This window comes from Neophocaena asiaeorientalis, unplaced genomic scaffold (genome assembly GCF_003031525.2).
Source record: "Neophocaena asiaeorientalis asiaeorientalis breed wild unplaced genomic scaffold, Neophocaena_asiaeorientalis_V1.1 scaffold254, whole genome shotgun sequence".
NCBI classification, from domain to species: domain Eukaryota; kingdom Metazoa; phylum Chordata; class Mammalia; order Artiodactyla; family Phocoenidae; genus Neophocaena; species Neophocaena asiaeorientalis.
In genome coordinates this window covers 7,687,255-7,713,928 of record NW_020174705.1, presented here as the reverse complement: position 1 = coordinate 7,713,928, position 26,674 = coordinate 7,687,255, and the positions used below count along the sequence as shown (strand labels likewise).

At 39.6% G+C, this 26,674-nt stretch overlaps 1 protein-coding gene across 1 annotated transcript in view; it reads right to left on the bottom strand.

The window, feature by feature from the left end:
• Window positions 1-1,289: 1,289 nt before the first annotated feature.
• HAPSTR1 (HUWE1 associated protein modifying stress responses) overlaps window positions 1,290-26,674 on the bottom strand; it is a 27,509-nt gene continuing 2,124 nt past the window's right edge. Inside the window, exons 3-5 of the mRNA XM_024759629.1 lie at window positions 26,528-26,653; window positions 16,525-16,800; window positions 1,290-4,313 (exon numbers count right to left, since the gene is read on the bottom strand). Coding sequence (XP_024615397.1) covers window positions 4,069-4,313; window positions 16,525-16,800; window positions 26,528-26,653 — 647 coding nt within the window. The 3' untranslated portion in view covers window positions 1,290-4,068. The remainder of the gene's footprint in view (window positions 4,314-16,524; window positions 16,801-26,527; window positions 26,654-26,674) is intronic.

Sequence of the window (26,674 nt, the reverse complement as noted above, 5' to 3'; positions counted from 1 at the left end):
AAATATTATATACATTATATATATACAATATTAAAGTATTTTAATATTGAATTTTAATATGAAATTTAATATGAATTCCTTTGAACCAACAACTTTACCTGCAGAAATTTATCCCATAGGAACCTAAAAAAAACTTGAGTGTTCACTGTTACTAACTGGAAAAAACTGGGACCCACCATAAAGGCCCAGACATACCATGGAATTCTATTTAGTCACAAAACATCACCATATACATTCTTATGCAGAAAGACCTGCATATACTATAAGCTGCTGTGTGGCTGGATTTTTCCTGTTAAAAAAAATTTTTTTAAGCATTAACTCAACACAAATAAAATGAGGGGCCATCAGAAATTTGGAATAACATCAATGAAACTTCCCAGTTTTGCCGAGGGCCACAAAATTTGTGCTGGACTCTCAAAACCCTCTTGCATCACAGGCTACTCTGTGCTGGACTCCACAGAGAACATGCAGGGCCCATCACAGGAAGTAAAACCCTGTCAAGTGCATCAGTACAACACAGTGACCCCACTAAAACATCGCACACCTCACAAACATTCCAGCGTGGGGTGTGGAAGCAAGACATGCCAGGTGAGGTCATCTGAATTGATCAAAGTTGTAACAGCTTTCAAGAGGGAGCAGGTACTATAACAACATCTGATCAGAATAACCAACTAAACTTAACTAAATTAAACATATGAATCTTAAGTTTAAAATAAACAAGGGTTTCTTCTGGCGGAAGCTTTCACGTAACTGCACTCCAAGAGTCCAGAACCTACCTATGAAAGATTCCCAACCTCCTAACTAGACACCTAAATAATCAATCTAATGGATGAAGTGGCAGGTAGTAGCAAGCTATACAAAATAAAATGTAATGAGACTAATCTGCTAACAGTCACTATACCTCTCAAAAAGTTCAGGTAGTAATGGTGCCAAAAACTTACTGATCCACTCATAATCATTTTCTGAAATTAACTGTGCTGCCTGTGTCCCCAGCTAAAGGCCATTTCCAAATCATCTCTTGGCATCTTTCACCTTCACTGCACTGAGGCTAGCTCACCCTCTTGGCCAGGCCTTGGCGACTCCGCTTACTGTTCAGCAAATTAGCCCAGCTTTCACTGCTGTAAGGCAACCTTAAGGCCCAAAAGCCACAGTAACTCAAGTTTAATGAGTTCCAGCAGCCCTTGGGAAAAATATTTCGGCTAGTTATTTTTTAAGCCTGAACTTCATCTGATTATGTCAAAGTTGTTCAGATGTGATGACCAAAACAAAACTGCAGACAAGCCCCATAGTTTTTTGGTTTTTTAAATTATTTATTCATTAAATGATTTAAGGTGTGTACCACTACTCCAGTTGGGTAAACCACATTGAAGAATTTGACTGCAGGTCTTTAGATTCAGCCAAATGCTTTCCATTAATTTTGCTCTATAAAATACCAAACATTATATACTTAAGTTTTTAATGCTTCAGCCATGCTCAGAACACTGCAGCTTAAGGATAACTCAACCCACTCATGCCAAGTTAGGGTAACAGGAACAGAACTCATGAGCTATGACGTCTAAAAGAATCAGAGAATCTAGCTTAAGATGAAAAGAGGTTCTGTTCCCCCAAAGTAAACTGTCAGCCTACACTGTTCTCAAGAGACTGAAGGAAAAAAAAAACCCCAACATTAAAAAGTATCACACAAATATGCAATCTTCCATGATTTGTTTTGCATCTAAAATGGCACAAAGAAAGGCTGCAAAAATCTAGCAGTCAGAACTAAGTTTTCCTAAGAGAAATCATTTCCCTTTCTACTCCTAGGTCTTGGTTTATTCTGTGCTCGGGTGGCACAGGAGAGCAACGGGACGGAGATGGGGGGAAGAGTTACTGCTGGGTGACAGAGCATTTAGAATTAAATGCAATGGAAAAAACTAACAAATGCTAAAGTTTTCAAAAAGTTTAATGGAGCCAATAAGATATATAAATTGTGTTCTGGCAGATGTGAAGACCTGCTTTCTCTTACCAAAGAAAATGGCACATGTTTTATCAAAATTTGACAATCGAGAGTAAAGGGTATTGAGATTAAGCTTCAGAGCACCAACTAAAACAAAAACCACCAAAAAAAATTTTTTTTGTTGTTACTAACTTGGAAAGAGGAACTAGAACCAAGGGGAGATTAAATATGTGTTCCTCAGCCTCAAAATCCTTTAGGAAGAAGAGTTCTGGCTGATTGTGAGCAATGCTTCACACCACCAAACCCAATTCCAGAATCTAAATTTACAACGATAGAAAAAGATAACTCCAGATTCATTTCTTGATATATTCCAAAGGCAAGCCTGAAAGTATTCATAATACATAGGCTCACCCGTTTCCGGTAAAATGATACATTGCTATAATTCTTCCTATCATATTCAAACAAAAAAAATGATCCACTTTTGCAAAAATTTAGAAATGCCTCACTTTCATTCCTAGGTTTAGTATGGAATTGACTTTAAATAAGGGCTGTATCTATAGTGAATACAGAACTTCTTCAGTTCACACATTACATTCACATCCCACCCAGTCAATGAATATTATGGTTAACTTAGCAAAGTTTCTTCACAGAAAGATTATTAAATGGCTGAAGAAATTGCAAACTTTAACAAAGTGCTGTGAGTAATTACTGGAAAAACCCTTACACTGATTTGCAATGGTCTTTTAAGGATAAAAACAGAAAGTAACTGATACTGAGCTACAAGTTTGCAAGGAAACATTTTCACTGTCCTACTTGATACATTTATAATAATATGATAGAATAAATTACAGTACCTGGCAGGCTGACATCAGTTCTTCATCTAAAAAAAGACTACCATTCAGTTCAAGATATTAAAAATGAAGATGAAACATGCTCTAAAACATTGTAGGTACAAGAGGTCTTATATTTACTCAAAAGAGGAATCTATTGAAAACTTTTATTTAAGTCTACCTAACATCTAGAGAACCTCCATGCGATTCCATCTTTTCCAGAATGAGATTCCAAACTGCACTTTATAGGAGAGGGATTGGAGAGTTGGGTTTTGCTATTTAAGGTGTGATCACATTATTAGCAGATAAAAGACCTTTATCTTCCACCCATTCCAATGGAAACTGCACAAAGTAGAACATTCATGAAAAATGTTAAACAGAATATAACAGACTAGAATACCTACCCTCCCACCATCCATCTCGCTCTCACTAATACTGAACCAAAAAGGAAGCCCATAAAGTTCATGACCTCTCTACTTTAGGTCACCATGAATGCAGTCTACATGTTTACATTTACCATAAGGACAGTACCCTGCATGGGAAGTAGTACTTGTCTTAAAAATGAGTATTTCAATCCTACGAGGTTAATCTGGGGGCAATTTAATAATATTGCTACTTTTAGAGCACTAACACACACAAAGTGAATCCAATAAAGTTGTGTATTGATTCGATATTAAGTATTAATTGCATGACCATCATAGCACCTCTTTACATCACACAATCACCAGAATTAGAAACTGCTTTGAAAACTAAAAACAGGGCACAGTTCAATAATCAGAAGTTGCACAGTTACTAGAGAAACCAGGCGCACGGTACAGGGCTGCTGCAAAAATGGGAGCCTGGCGATTTGACGAGGAAGCCAAATCACGTGTTTTAGACAATTTTAGGAACCTGGCAATACTGTTGAAGCAAAATACTCAACACACAGGAAATGGAGCCCCCCCCCCCAAAAAAAAAGCGTTCTATAACCAAATAAACATCTGATACTTCCTTTCCCTTTGAGAATAAATACAGTTAAGGTCACTTTTAGCCTTGAAACGGATATATGTTTGCCTATGATGATCTTGCTAACGACTACACGATATCTGATGTCCTCTGCTAGGACTATAGTTTTAAGAAAGCCATAGTTACAAGAGGCATCTACTGTAAATACCTAGAACTTCCTTTTATGGCAACCACTATAGAATTCACTTGTCTTAAACAGTGAACAAGGGAAGATGGCCTCATGTTTCCTTTGCAATAATAGTATATGTTGAGGATCAAGTGGCTTTCAAGCAGCATGGTGGGTGTGAAAATGTTTGCAGTTTAGATCATTCTGTTGCGTTTATGGGTTGGTGAGTCTGTAATGACATCGCCACACTGGGCTGAGGTACGCTTTCTAGTTCCACCATTGTCCAAGTGGAGTGCCATTTCTTCTGATATGAAAGTGTTCAAATCGACATCATGGAGTCCATTTCTCCTTCGACTAGCATTCGATCCACTGCTTACATGTGTAGGAGAGCCTGGGGTACTCGAACGCACGCTTATACTAGCCATTGCACCACTAAGACCTAGGAAGAAGAAAAAAGGTTTTAGAGTTGCTCGATTATTTAACCCTCTTGAAAGCAACCCAACTTTACTTTCAACGTCGTCATAGTGTCAAAGGATGTCTGCCTATTTTCCTTGCAAGGGGGTCACCGGGCAGCAGTTTTTTCCTGGAAGAACGAATCATCTGGCTTTGACATAGGAGATGTTCACTGGTAATACTACCAATATTTACAATATCGGTTACTACCAATTACTGGAAGCTTATTATGCGGCAGGCACCATGCTAGGTGTACAACTCCATTATGAAATCCTGCCATCTACTCTACTAGGTATGGACTATAGGTAACTTAGAGCTGAGGAAGGAGGTGCTTGCTTTAAACAGGAGAAGATTTTGGTTATACAAAGTCACTGTTCCAATAGATAGCTGTGCTGTGTGTGTGTGCAAACAGGGGAGCATGCAGTCACTTCCAGGCCTGAGTGGGCTTATTCTGACATTTCTACAGATAAGGCGAATTTATAATTTAGCATCTAAAACAGTACACTACTGAACATGGAAAAGGGTCACTATTAAAAATGATCCTGGGACATCAAATACAAAGTGATTCTGCCCTGGACAAATCAGGCTATATGATCACCCCAAGGTCTGGACTATACTATACTTGGTATATACCCCTTAGGGCAGCCTCACTCAGCATCATCTCTAATCCTTCGGGGGGGTGGTAGAACAAGGGTGGTATAAAAAATCCTGCTGCCTTGCCTTCAAGGTTAAGAGTTACTAAATCCAGAGTATTCCAGCACTCATGGTCAGACACTCATTCCTTAGACCCCTGAACAGTTAAAGGAGGCCATTGTATGTTCTGCTTCTAAATGTTCAGGATACACCTGTGAAAGGCATGAGAGGCCTGAAAACAAACCACAGCATTTAATTTAATAACCTGACATCACCGCCTGTGGATTTTCCTTCTTACGGACTCCCCCCCTTGGGCTATCCTAGCCTCATATATGGATTTTGTTAGTGCTTGACTAAACTGATATGATCTAGTATAATCAGTGTTTCCCAAGAATAGGACTTGTACCTTAAAGTAAGCTTAGAGGTTGGTTTCGTAGGGGCCCGTTCTCATTTACTCCATAAATGTACTTTAAATTTGAACATTAAGTTGAAAAAGGATTCTCTGCTTCCTACCACACCAAAGCTATTAAATTCCCTTTGACATTGTTCTCACTCTACAAATACTGTGAACATTCCCAAACCCTTGGCCTCAACCACCTCCCATACGTGCTGATCAAGTTCTGCAGTCCACACCTCCTTTCTAAACTGCTCTCAACTCCCTACGCTAGGAACCAACCAGTCCCCTCACTGCTCTCCCTGTAGAAGATGCATCCTCTTTCCCTTTCCCTGGTGGCCAGAGGAAATCTGATCTCACTCATTTCCAAGGCTAGTGCCTATTAAAAATAAATAAAAGCACTAATACTGGAATACTTCCTATGTCAGGCACTGTATTAATAAGCACTTTTTAATTTCATCCTCAAACTCAGCCTATGATATTTGTGTTATCTTTTTTGCCAATGAAAAGCAGAGGTTAAAAGGCTGAGCAAGGCACTCAAGGTCACAGAGCTAGTAAGCAAGAGCTGGGACCCAAGACTCAAACAGAATCTAAATTCCTACTCATGTTATGCTACCCACCTCTTCGAGCCTAAATTATTTCAGCCTCAGGATCTAGGGCCCGGCCTGCCTCGCAGGTCTGTCTCTGAGCAGCTAAAGCTAACTAACTCTCCCTTCTGCCCTCTTCACTCCCATCCTAAGGCTTAATAATCATGCACTGCCAATATCAACTCATCTGCAGTTCCTAAAAATGGCCCGGGCTGCACCTGCCTCCCAACATCTGCTCCCCACTGCCTGAGGCCCAAGTTCCTCCAGCACCGCCTCCCAGTCTGGGGCTACTTTCCTGGTTCTCCTCCCTCTCCTTTGAAACTCTCCTCTTTGCTGTTCTCCAGCCTGCCTGCTCCTTCCTCACTGGCCTTTGCAGGCTTCTCTTCTGCCCCTCACAGGCTGATGTCACCCAGGTGAGAGCCTTGGCCTCTTAGCTTACCCACAGGCATCATTTTCCACATCCGTGCCACAGGAGCAGACATTTTTCCTGAGATCAAGGGCCCATCCATATTTCTAACTGCCTGTTGGCCCTCTCAAACCGAACATCTTCAGAAAAAAACCACGCTGCTTCTTCCCCAGCCCACACAACTTTATTAAAAGTAAAAAGAAGGGAAAGAAACGCCTCGGGCTGATTTCACATAGCACAGCACCATTGCTCATCTCTTCCTATAGACACTGTGTCTTTACATCTCTATCTCATGAACACAGTGACTTGGCACATAACAGAATGCTTCAGAGCCCTACCCGTCACTCTGAAATCCAAAGCTGTTGATGTTTATTCACCTCTCCAATGCCAGGAAATATATACCCAGGTGGCTCTCTTCACTTCAGTCTTTGCCATGAAGTTAAAACTCAATTATTCCCAACTTGCTGGGTTTGGTTTTTTCTTTTTCTGTTTTTAAGTCCTCCACCAAGACTGTAAACTCCTTGAGGGGAGAGCTGTGCCTTTTTTCCTAATCTCGCAGCCTGTAACATACTGAAAGGTGTCTGTGTACTTGAGACCACCTTTTCATACCTGTTTCATAATGCAGGAGATTCTACGGTAATTATGCTGCAAAATGTGGGCCCTCAGCAATAAACCGGGCTACTTCAGTAATTGAACTCAGGATCCCCTAAGCATTCAATACCCAAAAAAGAACTCAACAAACCCTGCTCCAATGCCCCTCTTGTTAATGTAGGAGCCACGTAGCTGTATGTTTAACACCCAAGGCTCAAAACGCTCCATCAGAAGTGAAGAGGCACCTCAAGCAAATCCTTCAACTGCTATCCTCCATGAAAAAAGAAGAGAGATTAAACATCAATTTGGTCAATTTGAAAATTCCCCAGTAACTTCCAGAAAACCATAATCTTTTTTCTGTTGGGTGTATGACTCTGGGCTTAGTTTGACAGCTAAAGCAAAATCACAATGTGCAACATTACCTATTTATTATTATCTACTCTCAGCAGTGAAAATTCTTTTCAAAATTTAACTAATCTTCCCCCAAAAGACTTTTCACAAGTGTCAAAAAAATTAAGATTAACAACCAAAAAATATATATTTTAAACAACCCAAATTTTATTTTATAAACCAATGACAGCTACTAGAAGATGCTTTAGGAAACCTTAGCTAAGCCACATGAACAATCAGGCCTATACAAGTACAGAGAATCTAAACATGCTTCAGAACTAAAAACTAAGTTGTATGGCCCAAGGGCATACAACTTAATTTCTACCAAAAACACACTTTTTCAAAAGGGCTATGGGAATATCAATTGACAAAAAGCAGTAGAACAAGTAGTATGATTAGACAGAAAAGTCTCCATTGCTTAATACAAGATAAACTTATCAGTTTTAAAAGTTTCTGCATTCATTTTAAAGGATTAGTGCAGGGGTGGAAAAAAGATCAAGAGGATTTAATCATACTTTGAAAAGAAAGCTCCCACATGAGCTAAAACAAAGTTACAGTCCAAGTTATAGGAATCTAGGTTACATGGCAAAGTGTTAAAAAGTAGCACAGAACTATTATTTTCATACCAAGGTCATGCTTAGGGTCATAAGAAAATCCTGTTTTCAGAATTAATTACATATAATTCCAGTTTACCAGCACATAGTTAGGTCACACAGAAAGAGCAAATGCAGAGCCCAGCCAGCCTCCCTTCCTCCATCCGGCAGCCCTGGAAGTGGCCTAGAGGCCGCCTCTACCCTTTCTGCTGGCCTCCCAGCCCCCTTCAGCACCTGCGAGACTCGAGACTCGCCCTGGAGGAGACAAGGCAGACTGTTTACTGTGGTTCCACTCAGCACAGGTCCAGGACCCTCTGCAGGTCTGCGCCACCAGCTCTCTCATCTCCGGCAGAAGGGGGATGTGAAATCCCCACAACTTGGACAAAGTGATTAACATTCTGACTGGAAACCCTAAGAAACAGGCATTCTTGCATTTGAAATGAAATGCACTATTCAAATGAACATACACTCCCTTTGCACAAAGTTGTATTCTGAGGTTTTAAGCAAGCAAGCACTTGTGTGTAAATGTCGTGTTTTAAGTGCACCAGGGGAGGAGTTCAATCCTGGAAAGGTGAATTCTACTAGGAAGATTTGGGTAATTTGAAGTAGATACCACTCCCCACCCCAATCTGTAAATTGTAATACTGAACTTTTATTGAAGTAAAGCACACTAAATCAAACCAATTACAAAGATACATGTGTCACACCAAGAAAACATTTTCAGTTATGCTGACAGCCCAAAATGCTTTCAATTTTTCAAAGACAGTTTTAATGCCATGGGAAAAATGCTCACGACGTTAAAATGAAAAAAGCAAGATACAGTACCATATACGCAGCATGATCTCAACTATGAAATAATTTTAATATTTATACATTGAAAAAAAAGACTGGAAGAAAATGCACCAAACATTTAACTGCAGTTATCTCTGTATAGTGGGAAAACAAGATACTGGATTTTTTACTTTTTGGAAATTTTCAAATTTTCCAAGAAATTAGTATTTATAAATCAGAAAACTAGTGGAAAAAAATAAAACTTAAATGTTAAACTACCAATGGATTATTAAGGAAGTACTAGGTGAGTAAACTGGCTTTGAGGCATGGCTTACATGGACTTCACCTCAATGAAAAAAATGTCCAAGAAAATTTTACTGCAAATTCATAACCGTTTTGTATTATTAATGTTGGAAGCTTTAATTAAGTCCTACCCACAGAAACTTCAGTAGCTAATATCTAATCTTAATATACAGAAAGTGCCAACTTTTCATCAAAAATTTAATGCTATCTTAATTGCCTTAATTGTTCTTGTTCTCAGAGGCTGGTCTGAACAAAGGGTATGATTTAAAAATTCCAGCCTTCACAAGAGTTTCCATTAAAGAAGGTTACTTGAAATAATCGATCTTAAGCAATTAAGAGATGAGATTTGCTTTTGGTGCATTAATCTCTTACATCTTAATTTCCAAATAAGTTTTTAAAACATTTTACTATTAAATGACTATTGACAGTTCTGTTATTTCAAGAAGATGCAGAATGCAACATTCAACAAGCATTTATTAAGAATCTACTGTGTTCCACACATTGTGCTAGGAGTGTGGGCAAGAGGAGGAAAAGGGATTTTGAAAGGTGGTTGGATATAAATCCCCCACAGGTCAGTTCTAATTAATTCTCTACAACAGAAAATTGCCAAGAAGTTTCTTTCATACTGTACCATTGGTTTAAAAAGCACTTAACCTAAGTATCTGTGTGGCTGTCAATGTTTGTTTCTATATTTAGCTTTATCAACAGATGGAATGAAGAGTGACAGAAAAGGGGAGAGACACAGAACCAAGCATAAATAATCAAATTTCTTCTTAAATGTACAGATCTCAATTTTATCAGGAAGATTTGTTCTCACCGAAATTTGTTAACTTCTCTACTACACACAGGCCAAAGAATGTTCTGACAAAATAACAAAAGCTACAAAACCTGTGGCTCGAAGGAGCAAGAAAATCCTATTGGTCCATGCTGCCTAAATTCACAGCTTTCCAAAACTCTAGAAGAAGGGATCCATTTTATGACTAATTCAGAATCTGCCTTACATTTTTTTCTAAAGTAAAAATTCCTACCTGACCTTACACCCCTGAATATGGTATCAAGTGAATGCATTTTTCTTGTATGGCCCTATACCCAGTCTCTCCAGATCCAAGAATCTTGTCAAGCAATTTAATGATTTAAGAGACTAAGGATCACCACATATGCCAGAAAAAGACTTTGTTAGACAAAAGAGAGGCCAGATATAGAGCCTAGTAACTCCTAAAGTGATGGCACTGTGCCTCAATCTGATTGCCTGGGATTACACTTCAAACTGTCTAATAGTACAATTCTATTAGGCTAGAAACTCCTTGAGAGGTTATGTGATTCATCTTTGTATCACCTGCCCCTATCACTAGCCTCTAATAAATAGAATGCTTGGCTGTTTACTGTGTTCAGTAAATGTTGCGAAATACGAAAGGCTACAGAATGACAAGATACACTTGCATTTTTAAATGACCGCACCTTCCACAGAAGGATTTTAATTGCAGAAATCAGAACTCATAACACCACAGCCAGCCACACACACACACACACACACACACACACACACACACACACACACACACACACTTTCCAGACTAAAAAGCTTCAGACTTTAACCCTCGCTAAAAAAGCTATCTTTTAACACACACAGTGTTTTCTCAAAAACAGACAAACAAAACAAAAACCTTTTCTTTTGTTACTTTCCTTTTTCGGGGGAAATTCTCCAATATCATATTAAAGGCTAGACTACCTGCATTTGCCTAAGACCCTTTCAGTACTTACAAATGTAGCAGCCCACTGTCTTTTTTAAACTTTTGTTGTTTAAACACAAAAGGAACTTGAACTTGAGCAAGGAGATATCTTAAAGCCAAATGCCAATGACAGCAATGGCTCCCACCAGTGACTAGTTTAACACCCAGACCCTGTGTGAACTGATGAATTTTACAGAGGGTCAACCCAGTCCCAATGGGGTTTTAGTTCCCTGTACTACAGTCAAGAAGAATGCCATCAATGACTTTTAGAACTACCAATAAAACCAAGTGTCTCCAATTTTTATGGAACAGTCTGAACCAGGGCCAAAAACCTACAAAGTCCACCTATGAAATGACTGAGAGCAGGTTTTTAATAAAGTTAGCAAATGAGTGAAGTCTGACTTGGCACCCGGCTTACTTTCCCATCCAGGTCTCTATCTTCCACATATGTGCCCCATTCTAGCTCTGGACCCTTTTTACCTAATCCCTATGATGACAAACAGAACCCAAAATGAGGAAACCAGATTTCAATCTAAGGCTTTCTAGACACAGCACTAGCTTGGGCAAATCAGCTCAGAATCTCTTCATCCAGTAGACAGAACATCACCAACTTCACCAGTTTATACCAACATAAAAGAAGCTCAAGATCTCAGCAAGTGATATAAGTAGGTAGTTAACACTAAGTTTTTAATTATCCCTTCCTCTGGAATGATTATCTGCAATTTAAAAAGCCACCCTTCCTGAAAAGGGAGAAAAAGTATCCTCAAAGGCCACCTGACCTCCAGGTCTGTTTTTGCAGTAATGCTATCCAGAGGCAAAGAAGGCACTTAGGACTTAGAACTAAGCAGAAGTCCTCCTTCTCTCAAGGCAAAGAACACTTTGTTTAAGGGTGGGTACTCTGCTTCTCACTTTATGTATCTCCTTTTCAGAGGAGACTGCCTTGGAGACATTAGCCATCTTGCCCAAGGTCATGCTGGGAACGCAGCCTATGTACAAAGCCTAAATACTCTTCCTGCTAAAATGAACCAGAAATACAGGTTAAAGCCATTCATCTTCAAGCCTACTTATCCAGATTCACTTATGGGGAAAAACCCCAGCAAGAAATACCAAACTTATGTATATAGTCTGATGTCTTTAGGGAAGAAAAACAAGCCTAGAGACCTTTCCCATGCCATCCACCAGCCCTACTGGGGGGAAGAAACCCTAAATGTACACATGTAGAGGCACTGAACTGGGGAACCAGACAGATCTGGAATATCTGTTCTACCATTTACTGACCTGGTCTATTTTAGCCAAATAAGCCTTCTTCATCAATAAAACGGCAATAATCCAGGGGAAGTATTAGTTTTAAATGAGACCCTCCTCAGCAGGATGCTGACGTGAAGTAAACACTGAAAGAACCGCTCTAAAGGTACATCACCCTCAGGCCCCACTCCAAGACTCAGTTGTTCAGTGTGAAGAGCTGACTTTACAGCACTAAGATACACCTGACTCCGTTCTCCATTCTCCTCACCCTCCTCATACTGCAGTCACCTGGGGATCTATAAGCCTCAACTCTTTGGAAAGGTTCTCTGCCCCCACTGCGTTGACTGAGCAGACCTCTGAATCCCTGTGTTAAGCTCAGAACACATCTATGCCAGGTTCTGTTAAAGCCAGAAGCTCCAAGACACGGTCCCTGCACCACTGTAGCCCCAGTCTATGGGAAGGGATAGCTATGGAAGCAAAGCAAAAGGGGAGAGCAGACACCCAGCTCAGGGAAGGTTGGAGAAAATCGGGAGAACTGAAGGAAAGCTTTGTCACAGATGTTCGATCTGTCTGAAGGGATGAACAGGCAGAAGGAAACCTTAGAAAAGAGCATGAAGGCATTCAAAAGATTACACAATATAGCTAAGATATCTGACCCAAGGTCAGATCAAACCACAAGGGTCTTAACAATGTTGTGCTCAGTTCAGACTTCACCCTAGAGGACACAGGGATACAAACGTTATTTTTCAGTGAAGCAACAAGATCAAAAAGATCACTCCAGTGGTCCCAGGAAAGAGGGACTGGTGAATGGGTTAACTCAGGACTGGGAAGCAAGAGCAGGAAGGAGATTATTCCAAGCGCCCAGAACTCACCTCCTCCAGAATAGCCTTCCCTGAACCCATGGCCAGGCCGCACTGTGAAATGTCCTTTTCTGACCCCAGAACACCTTACATATGACATCAAAATAAATCATCCAAGTATGCATTGGCCTCAACAGAAAAGGAAGCACCTATTCAATCATGTATTACCTAGAAACCGCACAGAATCTGCCACGTACGCATCTGCTGAGTGGCAAGGTCACAAAAACAAAAAAGACCTGTTTTTGCTTTGTTGAGGCTAGATGAGTCCGCTCTGAACACCTGCAGGACACCCTGGTAGAGATGTCCACCAGGGGACAATGGGGCATACGTCTTTAGCAGTCAGGAGAGAGGGTCTAAACTATAAGGACCAATTTTGGAAATTAAGACTGAAATGGCCCTTAAAGGGATTGCAGGAGAAGGTGGCTAAAGGCTAAACCCTGGGGAATGTAACCTAAGTCACTGAAAGGTCAGAGGTCAAAGTAGCCTAAAGAGAAGACAATAAAAGTCTATAGAAGAGAAAGGATGACTAAGAGAGGAATAATCAGAAAGGCAGGCAGGGAACCACAAAATGGTCCAGATGATTTTTGGTCTATCTGAAATTTACATAAAAACAAGGTGCCAGCTATTAATCCAGTTCTCAGTAAATTTTTGATAATGTTATTTTAGGACAAGGATGAATAAGGAAAGGACAGAGATCAATTTAGCACATGCATATACATTTCTTTGATTTCTCTGGTGAGTTTAGCATCCAGATAAGGAGATATCATGTTACACAGAAAATAAACAACATATGTTGCAAACAAGTGCCAAAATAAAGCACTGGATCATATTCCTTAAACCTCCATAACCATTAGTTGACAGTTTTGATTGAAACTGTTTGATAATCATTAATTGATGTACTTTTAATTGCAATACTTAAATGTAAGGCTCATGAGGGTACTGATCAAAGGATCTTATCATCACACCCTCACTGTCTACATGAAAAACTCTACAATTATCTTTTATCTTGGCCATCTGTCTTCATATAAAGAACACATAGCACATATGGGTGGCATTTGTTGGAAGTGAGCCGATAAAGAAAAAAAGAAAAAATTACAGGGGTAACTGTCCTCTCTTTGTTTTTTTGCTGTACGCAGGCCTTTCACTGTCATGGCCTCTCCCGTTGCGGAGCACAGGCTCCGGACACACAGGCTCAGCGACCATGGCTCACGGGCCCAGCCGCTCCGCAGCATGTAGGATCCTCCCAGACCGGGCACGAAGCCGTGTCCCCTGCATCGGCAGGCGGACTCTCAACCACTGCACCACCAGGGAAGCCCTGTCCTCTCTTTTAAGGACATGAGGTTGCTTATGGATAAGAATAAATCAATATGACTCCTACACTAATGTTTGCTTTGATTATAAATTTAAGTCAGCCTCAGTATACCAATTCTTTTCCTGTCTCCCCCTGGTACCCCAAAACTTCATGAATTTAGACTCTCCCTCCAACGTAGAACCCCAAGAACTTCAATTTGACCTCACATTTCATACATCTGGCTAAGCAAATTCTATGCAAAACCAAATTCTGACCAGTATGTACACTAATTAAGATGAATTTCCAAATATATTTTAAAAGATCTGAACAGTTTTGACTTCAATTTACAGCTATTCAATAAGTCAGATCATGAGGACACCTGGTTACAAAGTTAGTCATTAATCTGCTTTACAATTTAGTTAACAATGCCCTATTAGAAATCATTCAAATTACTAAAAATACTCAAGTCAGACTAGCATTCCCAACACAGCTATGTCCTCTAAAACCAATATAACACAAAACTCAGTATATAATGTTTCTGTGTACTCTTTTCAAGGGGCCCTATTACTGCATAGCAACTTCATGTTTTAACTACATGAATTCAGTTTATGAACCCTAGGAATCCAATGTACTCTGGATTGGCACTACTTCGTAAGTTTATTGAAGGGAAAGGTTATTTTTCTATAGCTTTATAATTAAACTTTTTTAAACCCTCACAATTTAAACATTAAGTCAAAATTATAAATAGTACCTTCCTAAATCTACATCACCACTAAAACTACCAAAGTTCAGTAAAATAATAAATCACAAGTTAAATAAACTCAATTTAAGAAAATGTAATGGGATGTGGAGAATATAGTAGTAGTTGGAGGGGGGAGGGCTGCTAGCTTGCCCTTTTTACAATGTGTACAACTGCATTAAGATTTTATAACAAGAGTGGCATTTATGTTTCTTAAAACTACCTTCTATAGTAGAGTATAATACAGAAAAAAAGACACTTCAACAAGAGAAATATGGAATGAATCCACTTGATGACAAAGGAAATCAAAATGCTTAAGGAAAACACAACTACATCAAATACTACCATGCACTAAAATTAATCTGACAAACTATGTACACTTGTAGTAATTTTTTTCAAACAATGGTAAAAGATGTCAAACTAATTCATTAGGAACAGATCAATCTCTATTTTGCCTGAGTTTCAAACTTCCTGACAGCATCAACTATTCCACTACATTAGAAACAGCAAGCAGTCTTACGTACTGCATCCATACATCATGGACTTCCTTGCAATAAAATGTTTTTGTGTTTTTAACTTATCGTAAACAAATTCACAATCAGGAGGGGAAAAAAAACAACACTTTTTCCAACTCCCATGTTCTGAATGGCGTTTTAGATAAAGAATCAATGTTTGCCAAAGAGAACAAGATCTCTGTAAGCATTAAAGCTTCGATGATATAGAAGCCCTTTGTATACATCCCAGCTTTTATCACCAGGTTATTTCATTTTAGATGACCTACACTATGGCTCAGAAATATGTTAACTTTTAACAGGACTCATGAGCTAACTCACTAATTACTTCTGTTTAGTCACTTGTACAATCCATGTTTTCATCTTGGCTTCAACCAAGTATTATTTTGTTGTTTTATTTTCACAGCAGTATTGAATGTCCTAAGTACATCTCCCAGTTCTATCTGGAAGCCTGTATTAGAGAACAAGCAACAACAAACTTACTGACTACATACCCCAGGCTTCTCCAATAATACTTAAAACCCCTCAGCCAAGAATGTCTTTTTATGGCAGGTCTGGCCTGGGGAGATGGTGATAGACCTGTTCTCTAACAGTCCTATCAAAGCAAGGCCCTAAGGGACAACAGACATAAGGAAAGTCAATTTAATTATTCTTACATCTGTCCACTCCCTCTTGGGTCATCAACGCTCAGGTTCTACAGGCACACTCAATAACCTAAGGTGTCAAAGGGAGCCCAACAGTTATCTGCCTTACTTGCCCGTAACTGACTAGGCTCTCCAGGTAATTATAAATTTAATAGTATTCTTAAGACACAGAACTTCCTCTTTGACTCAGAAGAGTACGGAAACATGTACAATATAAGTGTGTAAAGCAATAAATTCTAATCAATGTTCCAAAAAATGCTGTTATTGTAACACCAATCAGCTCAAACTAACTTTCTAAAAACATTTTTTTTAGGATAGGCTGGCTAACATTCAAAAATTGCCCATATAAGTTCTTAGCTTACATTCTATTTAAACATTTCTAGAGCAAGTAGTAACTAGAATAGACAAAAAACAGACAATATATCTGGACCTAAACCTAAATGTGAAATTGGGTCCACAGGCACACTCTTAACCATTTTTCCAAAGAAGTATTTTTAAACGGCTTTACCATGCAGAGCTATGGCTTCCCGGAAGGGTTGCAAATCAGTCTCTACAGATGAGCTAGTTTCCGTTGAAGTAGCTCGGTTAGGGGACACTACAGTCAGTCTTGGGGGAGCTCTAGAGTTTCGCGGTGGAGGAACTTTTCCACACAGGAAGCTGATCAAATCTTCTCTACGAATAGTTCTTCTGCGCTTTTTAACCCAAGCCAACACATCCTTATTGCGTCGCTGATAGCCAATCTGAATTCCAATATCAAAACTTCGCTGATGGGTATCCACGCTTTCTGTTAGGAAAAAAGAATAAGAAGAAGATACACGATGATCAGTAGAGCCAAGCTGCGTTCTCTCCTGAAGAAAACCACCATTTTACAAGTTCACCAAAATGAATATCATTAAGTACGGGGCTCTTTAAGTCTATCAGTAATCTATTAAACTAAACTTCATTCATGTTTAAAATATCATACCTGACACCTAATCATAATATTCTAAATTCAGTAAACACATCACATAATCCTAGAGCTTCTGCCTTTTTCTTTAAAAAAAAAAACTCAATAAATAAAAACAGAGACTACTTATTCTTAAACGAATTACCACTTTAATAATGTTATTTCCTTAAAAAAGCTTACTTAATCTAATCAAGCTAGTTTATTTAGTAATGCTAACAATAGGTGAATTGGGCTTCCCTGGTGGCACAGTGGTGGCCCCCGTACCAAAAAAAAAAAAAAAAAAATTTTAAATAGGTGAACTATTAAATGCTTATTGGCACTATACCCAGCTTCCCCTGAGAAAAAAGGTACATGAATACCTTGAGAGCAGTACAACTGTCCCCTCATTGCAACTGAGCAAACAGACACTGAGTAACTCTACCACAGTATTCAAGAGCTGGAATTTTTGTTCCAGAGTCTGTGGTTCTTAACCACTAAGCTTTGAGAAAAGAAGGAATTCTCAGGAGTTCTAAACAGGAGCGTTCACATCATTCACCAGATGACTATACACCGCAACAAATCACTCAGGCGGTGCTCACCTTGCATGTACCATGTCATTTCGGAGGTGTACTCCTACTGACAGGTTCAGCACCAAGAACTGGAAACACACTAAAAGCAGTAGCAAACATTTTAGAAATAATAAGGGAAAATTAATTCTGATTGACTGCTCAACAAAGCCAAACAGCACTGTGGAAACAAGAAGCTTCATTCATTTCCCAGGAATGTTTTCAATCTGCTTCCAGCTCCCAACAGTTTTCTTTAACTTATAACCACTTCCAAAAGACCCTGTCTTAAAATCTCTCAGACTGGTCTCCTATTCTCCCTGTAGATACTGCCCGCCCCCTGTACATACTGAACCCAGATTTTCAATAAAATGAGGCCTGCCCCTTTAGTGGCTTTACACAGTTGAAAACAATATTAATACTTGCAAACTTAAGTCACTGCAATTTATTTTTAGTTGATCTGCTGTGCTAGCAGGAAAATCACCAATATATCTTCATTCCTCTTACTTTTCCTAACCTGGATTTTAATTCTGTCTGCGACATCTAAAGTAGATGCTGAAAGGATAAGCAAACCAGTGAATGAAGACCTGTGTCCCAGAAAGACAATAATCCAGACATCACAGAGGCTCCCAAGCTGCATGAATTTGCATTATTAAAAAAGATGGCAAGAGGGCAGCACAAACAGAACTTTATAACAAGGCCTATTCCTTAGACGATCAGTTCTTACTGCTAAAAAGTTAAAAAGAAAAATGAAAGAAGTTACCCACAGGAGTACTCTTTAAATATTAAACTCCATCACAACTTTCTAATTTTACAAATATAAAAAAAGCTACTCGTGGGACTTCCCTGGTGGCACAGTGGTTAAAAAGACTCCGCCTTCCAATGCAGAGGGCCCGGGTTTGATCCCTAATCAGGGAACTAGATCCCACGTGCATGCCTCAACTAACAGTTCGCATGCCACAGCTAAGGAGCCTGCCTGCCACAACTAAGACCCCGTGCAACCAAAATAAATAAATAAATAATAAACGCGTCTAAAAGAAAAAGCTACTCATGAATGAAGTAATTTCTCCAGTGTCTCACTACTAGAATGCCCAAGTAACAATGTGAATCAACGTGTTCTGATTTCTCATTTCATCATAAACAAAACAAGCACGAACCCCATTTCAAAGGTAAATACCATTTAAGAGGCTAATACAGCGCTTTCCCATCTCTTAGTCTTAAAGACTTAGATGAAGCCAACCTTAAAGGATGCATAATCTCTAAGACAACCTTGTAAACCTGTATGTAGACCTTAAGTGATTCTGAAAGAGCTAGAAACATTTTAAGAGAAATCGAGTCATTGAGTAAACTAAGCCCATCCCATGGGACCACAGAAAGGAGGATAACCATCCACTGTTATGGATCTACAAGCAACTAGGTTTCTACAAAGCTGCCCTACCGAAGAGAGCTGTTAAAATCAAGCTCTTAACCAGAGAAGTTTGTTTCCAAAAAGAATGACTCAGGACATTTTATTTTTCGAGAACCAAATGGAGGCAGGTCCAGAATTGGAAGTATAGAGGAACAAAAAAGTTGAAAGGGGTACAAGAAACAAGTTCGAAGCAAACGTGGATAGTGCAAAGTAAGATGAAGCAGGCATGTAAATGTACACCTAGCAAACCAGACAGCAAATAAGAAAAGCTGAACTTCATACAAAACTCTAAAAAAAAAAAAAAAAAAAAAAAAAAAAAAAAAAAAAAAAACTCAAGAGCCAAAGGGAAGGAAGCAGATGAGGCAGTTTAAAAAAAAAAACAAAAAAACCCTGACAATCCTGCGAAGAAAGAGCTTTGATTCGTTTTGATTGAGGACACAAGGAAAGCCCAAGTCAGATCGGCAACAAGCTGATGCATTTAATCACAGAGTTGAACAAAGCTGGAAAACTCAATATTCATACTTTTGAAGGAAGGCAGTTATATAAGTAGTTGTGAACCTCTTTTTAAATGTATGCAACTGACCAATCATTTCACCTCAAAAATTCTGCACAAGTCTCAACAACACAACCAACCAAGAACACGCTAAAAATCAAGTATTTTGTAAACAGACTTTTACAGACTAAGAAGTACAGGAGGAGAAAAGCAGATTTAACATTTAAGGTCTTCGGGTACATACATGCTTTTGCACTGTCTGGGCATTATTTGGTCTTATACCATTAACATATCCTGAAAGCCAAATCCAATTACTTTACCGCCCAGATTAATCCAATCTCAGTTATTTCCTTAAACAGAGAATCTCATATTGACATTAAAACATAGTTTAAAATATAGTTCTTATGTTTGAGAACTTTAAAGAGTTACTTGGTTGAAAATTAAACCCTCCTATCACATCTTGCACTAAGTAGAAGAGATCTAAATGCTTATTGGAGAATCTTAGGAATGACCAGACTAGATTTTAATCACTGGTTAATTTAGTGTCCAGTAAAATAATAAACGTACACACAAAGATGGCCTCCAGAAGGCTCTCAGCCAAAGACTGCTTTGAATACTCCTGAACCTTCCAATTAGACACCCAAATTCTAGAAATGCAGAGCAAAGAAAACTGTGGGGACAGTCTTGTGTCCAACACTTTTACTGATGCCAAAGCCACTGTGGAAAACGGCCATGATCTTGAAGGTTAGGCAAAGCCCAAGGGCATCAAAATGTCAATCTAACCTTTAATCACAACACATTCATTTCCTTATTCAAGAAACAAACTGATTCATACAACTCACAGTAGACATCTTTGTTTCATATTTTTTTTAAACTGTTTTTATATAAATAGCTGAAATTGAATTCAAGGGATTTTTATTAGTCTCATTTTCCCACTGCTGGCAAGGGGCAGTAGGCAAAGAATCATATTGATTTCTGAAATGAAGACCAAATGCAGAACTTTCTTACATGAACATAAACACAATCAGATTTCACTATCTATAGTTTTTTGATACTCACTAACCTTATGTGAGTTAGCCAAAGCAGATACCTCAATTTCATAAACAAGGAATTGGAACTGAGGCTCAAAGGGCCTTGCCCTAAAAAGTCACTAAATAGCAAAAGTTCTTTCTACAATCGATTTCTTCCTCAACAATAGAGAAGTCATCTCCCATTCTCCTTAGAGGATCTACAAACCAGAAAAATCACACTGCTAGATCAGAGTACATTTCCTAGGAATACTAGTAACTACAAAACATTTAAAACTTAGAACTCAATCTGCACTAACCAACAAGTCTGCTGTAGGAAAAAATATGTATTTTAATTGTTTCATTAGAAACAAATATCTAGGGACTTCCCTGGTGGCGCAATGGTTAAGAATAGGCCTGCCAATGCAGGAGACACGGGTTCGAGCCCTGGTCCGGGAAAATCCCACATGTTGCAGAGCAACTAAGCCCGTCCGCCACAACTACTGAGCCCACATGCCACAACTACTGAAGCCCGCGCGCCTAGAGCCTGTGCTCCACAACAAGAGAAGCCACCACAATGAGAAGCCCACGCACCGCAACGAAGAGTAGCCCCCGCTCACTGCAACCAGAGAAAGCCTGCACACAGCAACGAAAACCCAACGCAACCAAAAATAAATAATAAATTTTTAAAAAAGGAAAAGATATGAGTCATGACCAAAATAAAACTGCTTTTCAATTGTTTTGTTTTTTTAAATATTTACTTATTTATTTATATTTTATTTGGCCGTGTCAGATCTTAGTTGAGGCACGTGGGATTTTCATTACGGCATGCAGGATCTTTAGTTGCAGCAGGTGGGATCTAATTCCCTGACCAGGGATTGAACCGGGACCCCCTGCATTGGGAGTGCAGTCTTAGCTACTGGACCACCAGGGAAGCTCCTTTTTCAATTGATTTAAGGAAACAATTTCTAAGTTCCCTAACAAAGTGGTATCCAAAGATAAACACGAACCTCTAGGTAACTTACATACTGACTTAAATCTTCACCTAGCACATACAAACAGCAGGAACCAGGTAAGGATCAGAGTGGCCACGGTTCCCTACCATCCAGTCCTCGTCCTCCCTTTCCTAAAGGTACTCACAAGTTTTTGTTTGGATAGCTCTGAAGAAAAGCTTCTTCCACATTTGCTCAATTGATGAAACTTGTGGTACAGTCCCAAAACTGTGGCTATGATACTGGTTCTGAATAACCATGTGACCCAATTCTGTCCCAGAGACATAAGTCATTTACCAGTAGCTCCTGGGAAAGAAGCTTCTGGGCTCTTCTAACCTTCCGTGAGTGACCCTAAGCTGTGAGGTGTGAGCTGCCAACACTGAAACTAGTCTAATGACAAAGCTGGTATGCGCAGGCCCACACATGGACTACAGAGAGCTGCAGAGCAGGGAGGCCTGAGCCACTGGATTCAATCAATCCCACCTTCAGGCTTCAAAGCTGAGCAGCCCATCCATGTCCAGCCTGACCTGTCTTTTCTGCTATTTGCAGCCAAAACATCCTTTTACAGAGAAGTTACACATCAGAAACTGACAGTCTTCTATAAAAATTCACAAAAAATCTATAAATGGTATTAGTAATGACTGAGGCTGCTGCTTAGTAAAATAAAACAGGGTATTCAACTGCAATCCATACTAAGGTTTTTTGAACACTCTCAAAGTTCAATAGTTTTCTGCAGCAGGAGAGTCACAAACCAACTCCAGAAAGTCAAAACATAAGCTGAAATTTCATTATTTGCCTCCAGGTAGAACATGCTTTCTCTGACCAGTTGTTTATACACCAATCACTCATCCACAAATTTTCAGTACGTTCGGTTCACTTTCAGTTCAGAGAAGCCCAAGAAGGCCACAATGAAGTGACTACACACTATAAACAGGATCTGCCATCAAGATGTCTCAAAAATAAGGACTTTAAAGGGCATCACACTATTTTTCTCCTGTCAATTCTATTTACTTTCAGCCCTTTCAGGGAAAGATGAAGACACACCACAAAGGTTATTCTGACAGAAATAAAAATAAATAAATAAATAAGAATTTCTTCCCTTCATCTTAAGTACTGCCCATAGCCAAAAACATCATCTGAAAAACAGAACCTGACCACCAACACAGTCCATGCTTGAAGACTCACTGCATGACACACTAAGAGCCTGCACTCTAAGTTGTGCGTACCTACTCCTACTCACAATTGAGAAAATGAAGGCTTACAACAGTGAAATATTTTTTATTCCATTATCTGTCTCCAGGACCATACAACTAAGTAAAAGTAACAGTCTAAAATCTGAACTAGAACAATCTAGCAGAAGACTCCATGATAATGATGCTGCTGGCCTTCTCCAAGTACTGCTAGAGTCACACCTTGGGGCAAATGCTGTTTGTTCAAGGAGAAAACCAAAAACATCTTTAACATAAACAGTATCAAGAGAAAGCTCTTAACATATGTGGGAGAAGTCGGTATACAACTAAAGTTTCAGACAGTTTTAAAATGCAGAGGAGCTTAGCATTAAACAAAAAAAAAGAAAAAAATGGAGCTTAACATAAAACAAAAATCAAAAAAGAAAAATATTACAAAGTTGAGGGAAATGACAGTAAGAAGCAGTGAGAAGTGGCTCTGGGGGATGTGGGTGAGCACTGGCTCCCAGGCAGCTGCTGCAGAGCAAGCAGGGCCCCAGCGCCCACCTCCGCTGACCACGAGGCTCCAAAGGACGGCCAGCCTCTACTGAGCAAGTAACCCCACACCGTAGAAGGAATTTAGAATTCATTATTTTCCTAATGAGGAGTCAGGAAAGAGGTTGAAACCAGTCACCCAAGGAAATGGGAGGTGTATTTAAGAGGCAGAAAGAGATGAGCTTGACAAAGCATTTTTCAGATAAGCATCAACCAGGCTCCTTAAAACCACCTCAGTAACTTCACTCCCTTTGCTGCAGACAACAGAAAACATACTAAGCCAGGGGACACAACACCACTGAACATTTAACAAACATTACTTCCTTTAGATTTATCAAAGCAAAGTAAAAACAAAAACCAGCCATCAGAATTTTCTTCCCTTCCAAAAAAGGATGCCAATGTCTGACTCAACTTACTATGTGGAGCAAAAGGAACTTCCATTTTGCCAAATTCTGTGCACACCGAGGACACCCCAATTCACTCTCCTCCAAGTCTCCAGCCACATTCAACCAAACCAGCTGCATAGTTCAATGTTTCAAAATGCCACATCAAAAGGGGCCCTCTGCTAGACTTTTACTTCAATTCTGACCTTCCTATGTGCTCATCTTAGGTGCTATCAGGAAGCTGGTAAAAGTACCAACCTCTCCCCAGGCTGGGTGAGGCAAAATGAGCCATCTTTAGCTTGTCAGATAAGCGCTTAATCATACAAACTGCAAGAGCATTGCCCATTTACAAGGATCCTCCAAAATCTCCCCCCATCCCCGCCCCCATAAATTACATTTAGATATTGAGTAAGAACTGTGAACACTCTAAATTTACCACTACTTACAGATGCATGCACTGTGACACTACCTTGCTAATTTTATTGGTTCTATTTAAGATACCCAATTATTCCTACAGCTGCATTCTTGTTCTCTAAAGACCACACCCTGAAAAGGAGGAAGAATGTGAGGATCTGCAGAGCTTATCCACACTTTCCTTGAGTCAGCTAGGAACAGAATAATGTTGCTATACTACCAAATTCCACAAACCACAATTAACCATTCCTCAGGTAAAAGGGGATATATTTCATTTTACAGAAATAGGACACAAAATAAAACTAAGCTTGGACTGACAATCCAGCATTTGCCATAATGCAAGAACTTCATATTTATTTAAAAAGAAATTTAATGTCTTTCATTACATTTTCTGAACAAAGGAAACGAATACATTATAAGAAGCATTTTCAAATGAAGAAATCAAATTAGGGATTATTTCAGAGTTCAGCTTCTGAGCCCACTTTTTTACATGAAGAATTAACACTAAATAAAACCATCAGCTACAGTCCTAAAGAGATACATTCCAGGAGCACGCAACAGCACCAAAAACTGAGAAGTCAGAGAACATTCATATTTTTCTACGGCCTAGTCCAAGAGCGTGGCACACAGATGGACTAAAACTATGTGTTGCTTTCCCCTTAAAGCAAAAAATAATTGCAAAACCTGAAATGGATAAACCGTGATACCTCCACACACAACACTAGTCAGAAAACAAAAAGCACTTATACCTGCAATGTGAACTGAACAGATCAATCTCAAAAACATTATGAAAAGTGGATAGAGGGCTTCCCTGGTGGCGCAGTGGTTGAGAGTCCGCCTGCCGATGCAGGGGACGCGGGTTCGTGCCCCGGTCCGGGAAGATCCCACACGCCGCGGAGCGGCTGGGCCCGTGAGCCATGGTGGCTGAGGCTGCGCGTGCGGGGCCTGTGCTTCGCAACGCGAGAGGCCACAACAGCTTGAAAAAAAAAAAAAAAAAAAAAAAGTGGATAGAAAAACCCAAACAGAAAAGGCTACTTACTATAAGGTTCTATTTACTACATTATGGAAACACAAAAACCATATATACAGAAATCAGATCAGCGGTTGCCCGGGGTGGGGGGAATAGATATATTCCATTTACTAACAATGTATGTTTGTCAAATTCACGCCATACACCTTAAAATGGTGATTTTACTATATGTAAATTATAGTCCAAGAAAGCAGAGTTTTCCAAAAATATGAGTTTCAAGTATTATTTCAAATTCCCTGTCTGGGTGAAACCAAGAGCCATTCCAGAGAATGTTAAAAACCCTCAAGCAGTAATGAATGTTAGAGTCAAAATTTAAGGAACTCAGCTACATAAAATCAAAGCTGACCACTGGGGCACCATTTCATTAGGTTTCTTTTTCTCGGTAAGCCTAGATTATTAGCTCCTCATTCCCTGAAATTAACATTCTGTTCACCAGGTTCAGTTTACATTCTCAAATTATCATCCCAAAAAACTGCAAGGTCTAAAAGGAAATCCAAAATAAGGGATTTTTTCCCTAAAGAATGCTATCTTAATTGCCTTATTCTTATGCAGCTAAGAATCTGAGAACCAAGTCACTCCACAGCCTGTTTCAACCTAATTTAGATAATTCTGAAAAACACAAAGCTCTACTGCAATTATCAACAGCTTCTGGCAGTTTAAAAGCATTTATTTAAATTACATTTTTACTAAAATTAACACTCAAATTCAAATCCTTTTCCCACAGAAACCTTGCCAAATATCAAACCCAAATTTCCAAATCTTCAAAACAAACCTAAACCCACTGTTGCTGAAAGAACACGATGGGCAAGAACATTTACTCACGTATCTTCACGTGGGGGGTGGGGATTAACTGCAGAAAAGCACTGCCATGAAACACAAATCTTGATATCAACTCAAACTGATCAGATTTCCTGCCAACAATGTACCATCAGGCAGAAAGTAGCTTGGAAGGCAAATATTTGATGGAGTTGCTAGGGAAGAGCAACTCCCATCAAATATCTGCATGTTAATGTGCGTACAGATTACTCCAATTAGCTAGTTTTCGACGCACTTAAATTATGCTGTGCCACCATCATGCTCGAAATTATCTAACTCAAGAAAAACTATTCCAAGAGGTGCTTTTCCACAAACAAGTTGTCCCTCCCACCTCTGTGCGAGACACACTCCTCTTCCCTGGGTGCCTAAGAAGCACATCTCACAGTCTGGAGCTCTGGGCCTCTCAACCTCGGCACTACTGCCATTTGGGGGGTGGAGAGGCTGTCTCGCGCACCGAGGACAGTTAGCGGCCTCCACTCAGTGATGACACTCTGGAGTGCCCCCAGACATTGTCAAATATCGCCATGGGGTGAGGGGACCAAACGCCCCCGGCTGAGAACCCGTTATCTAAATATAACATCACACCGCCAGAATTCTCAAGTTACAAGATACTGAGAGTTAGTGGCTGGATTCAGAAGCAGAAAACACTCGGGAGATACCTCCAGGTCAAGGTGGCCAATGCACTAAGGAACGCAGGACTTAAACCCTGACGCAGACCGCCCTTCCCCTTAGCCAGCAATGCAGCAAAGTTGTCCTTACCTTTGTAAAGGTTGGTGACGGCAGTGGCTGCATTTTGGAAGGGAACCCAAAGAGAAAGTCCTGGCTGCTGACACACTCGGTCTGAAAAACGACGAAAGTAAAGAAAAAAAACAAAAAAAGAGAAAGAAACACACAAAGACAAAAAAA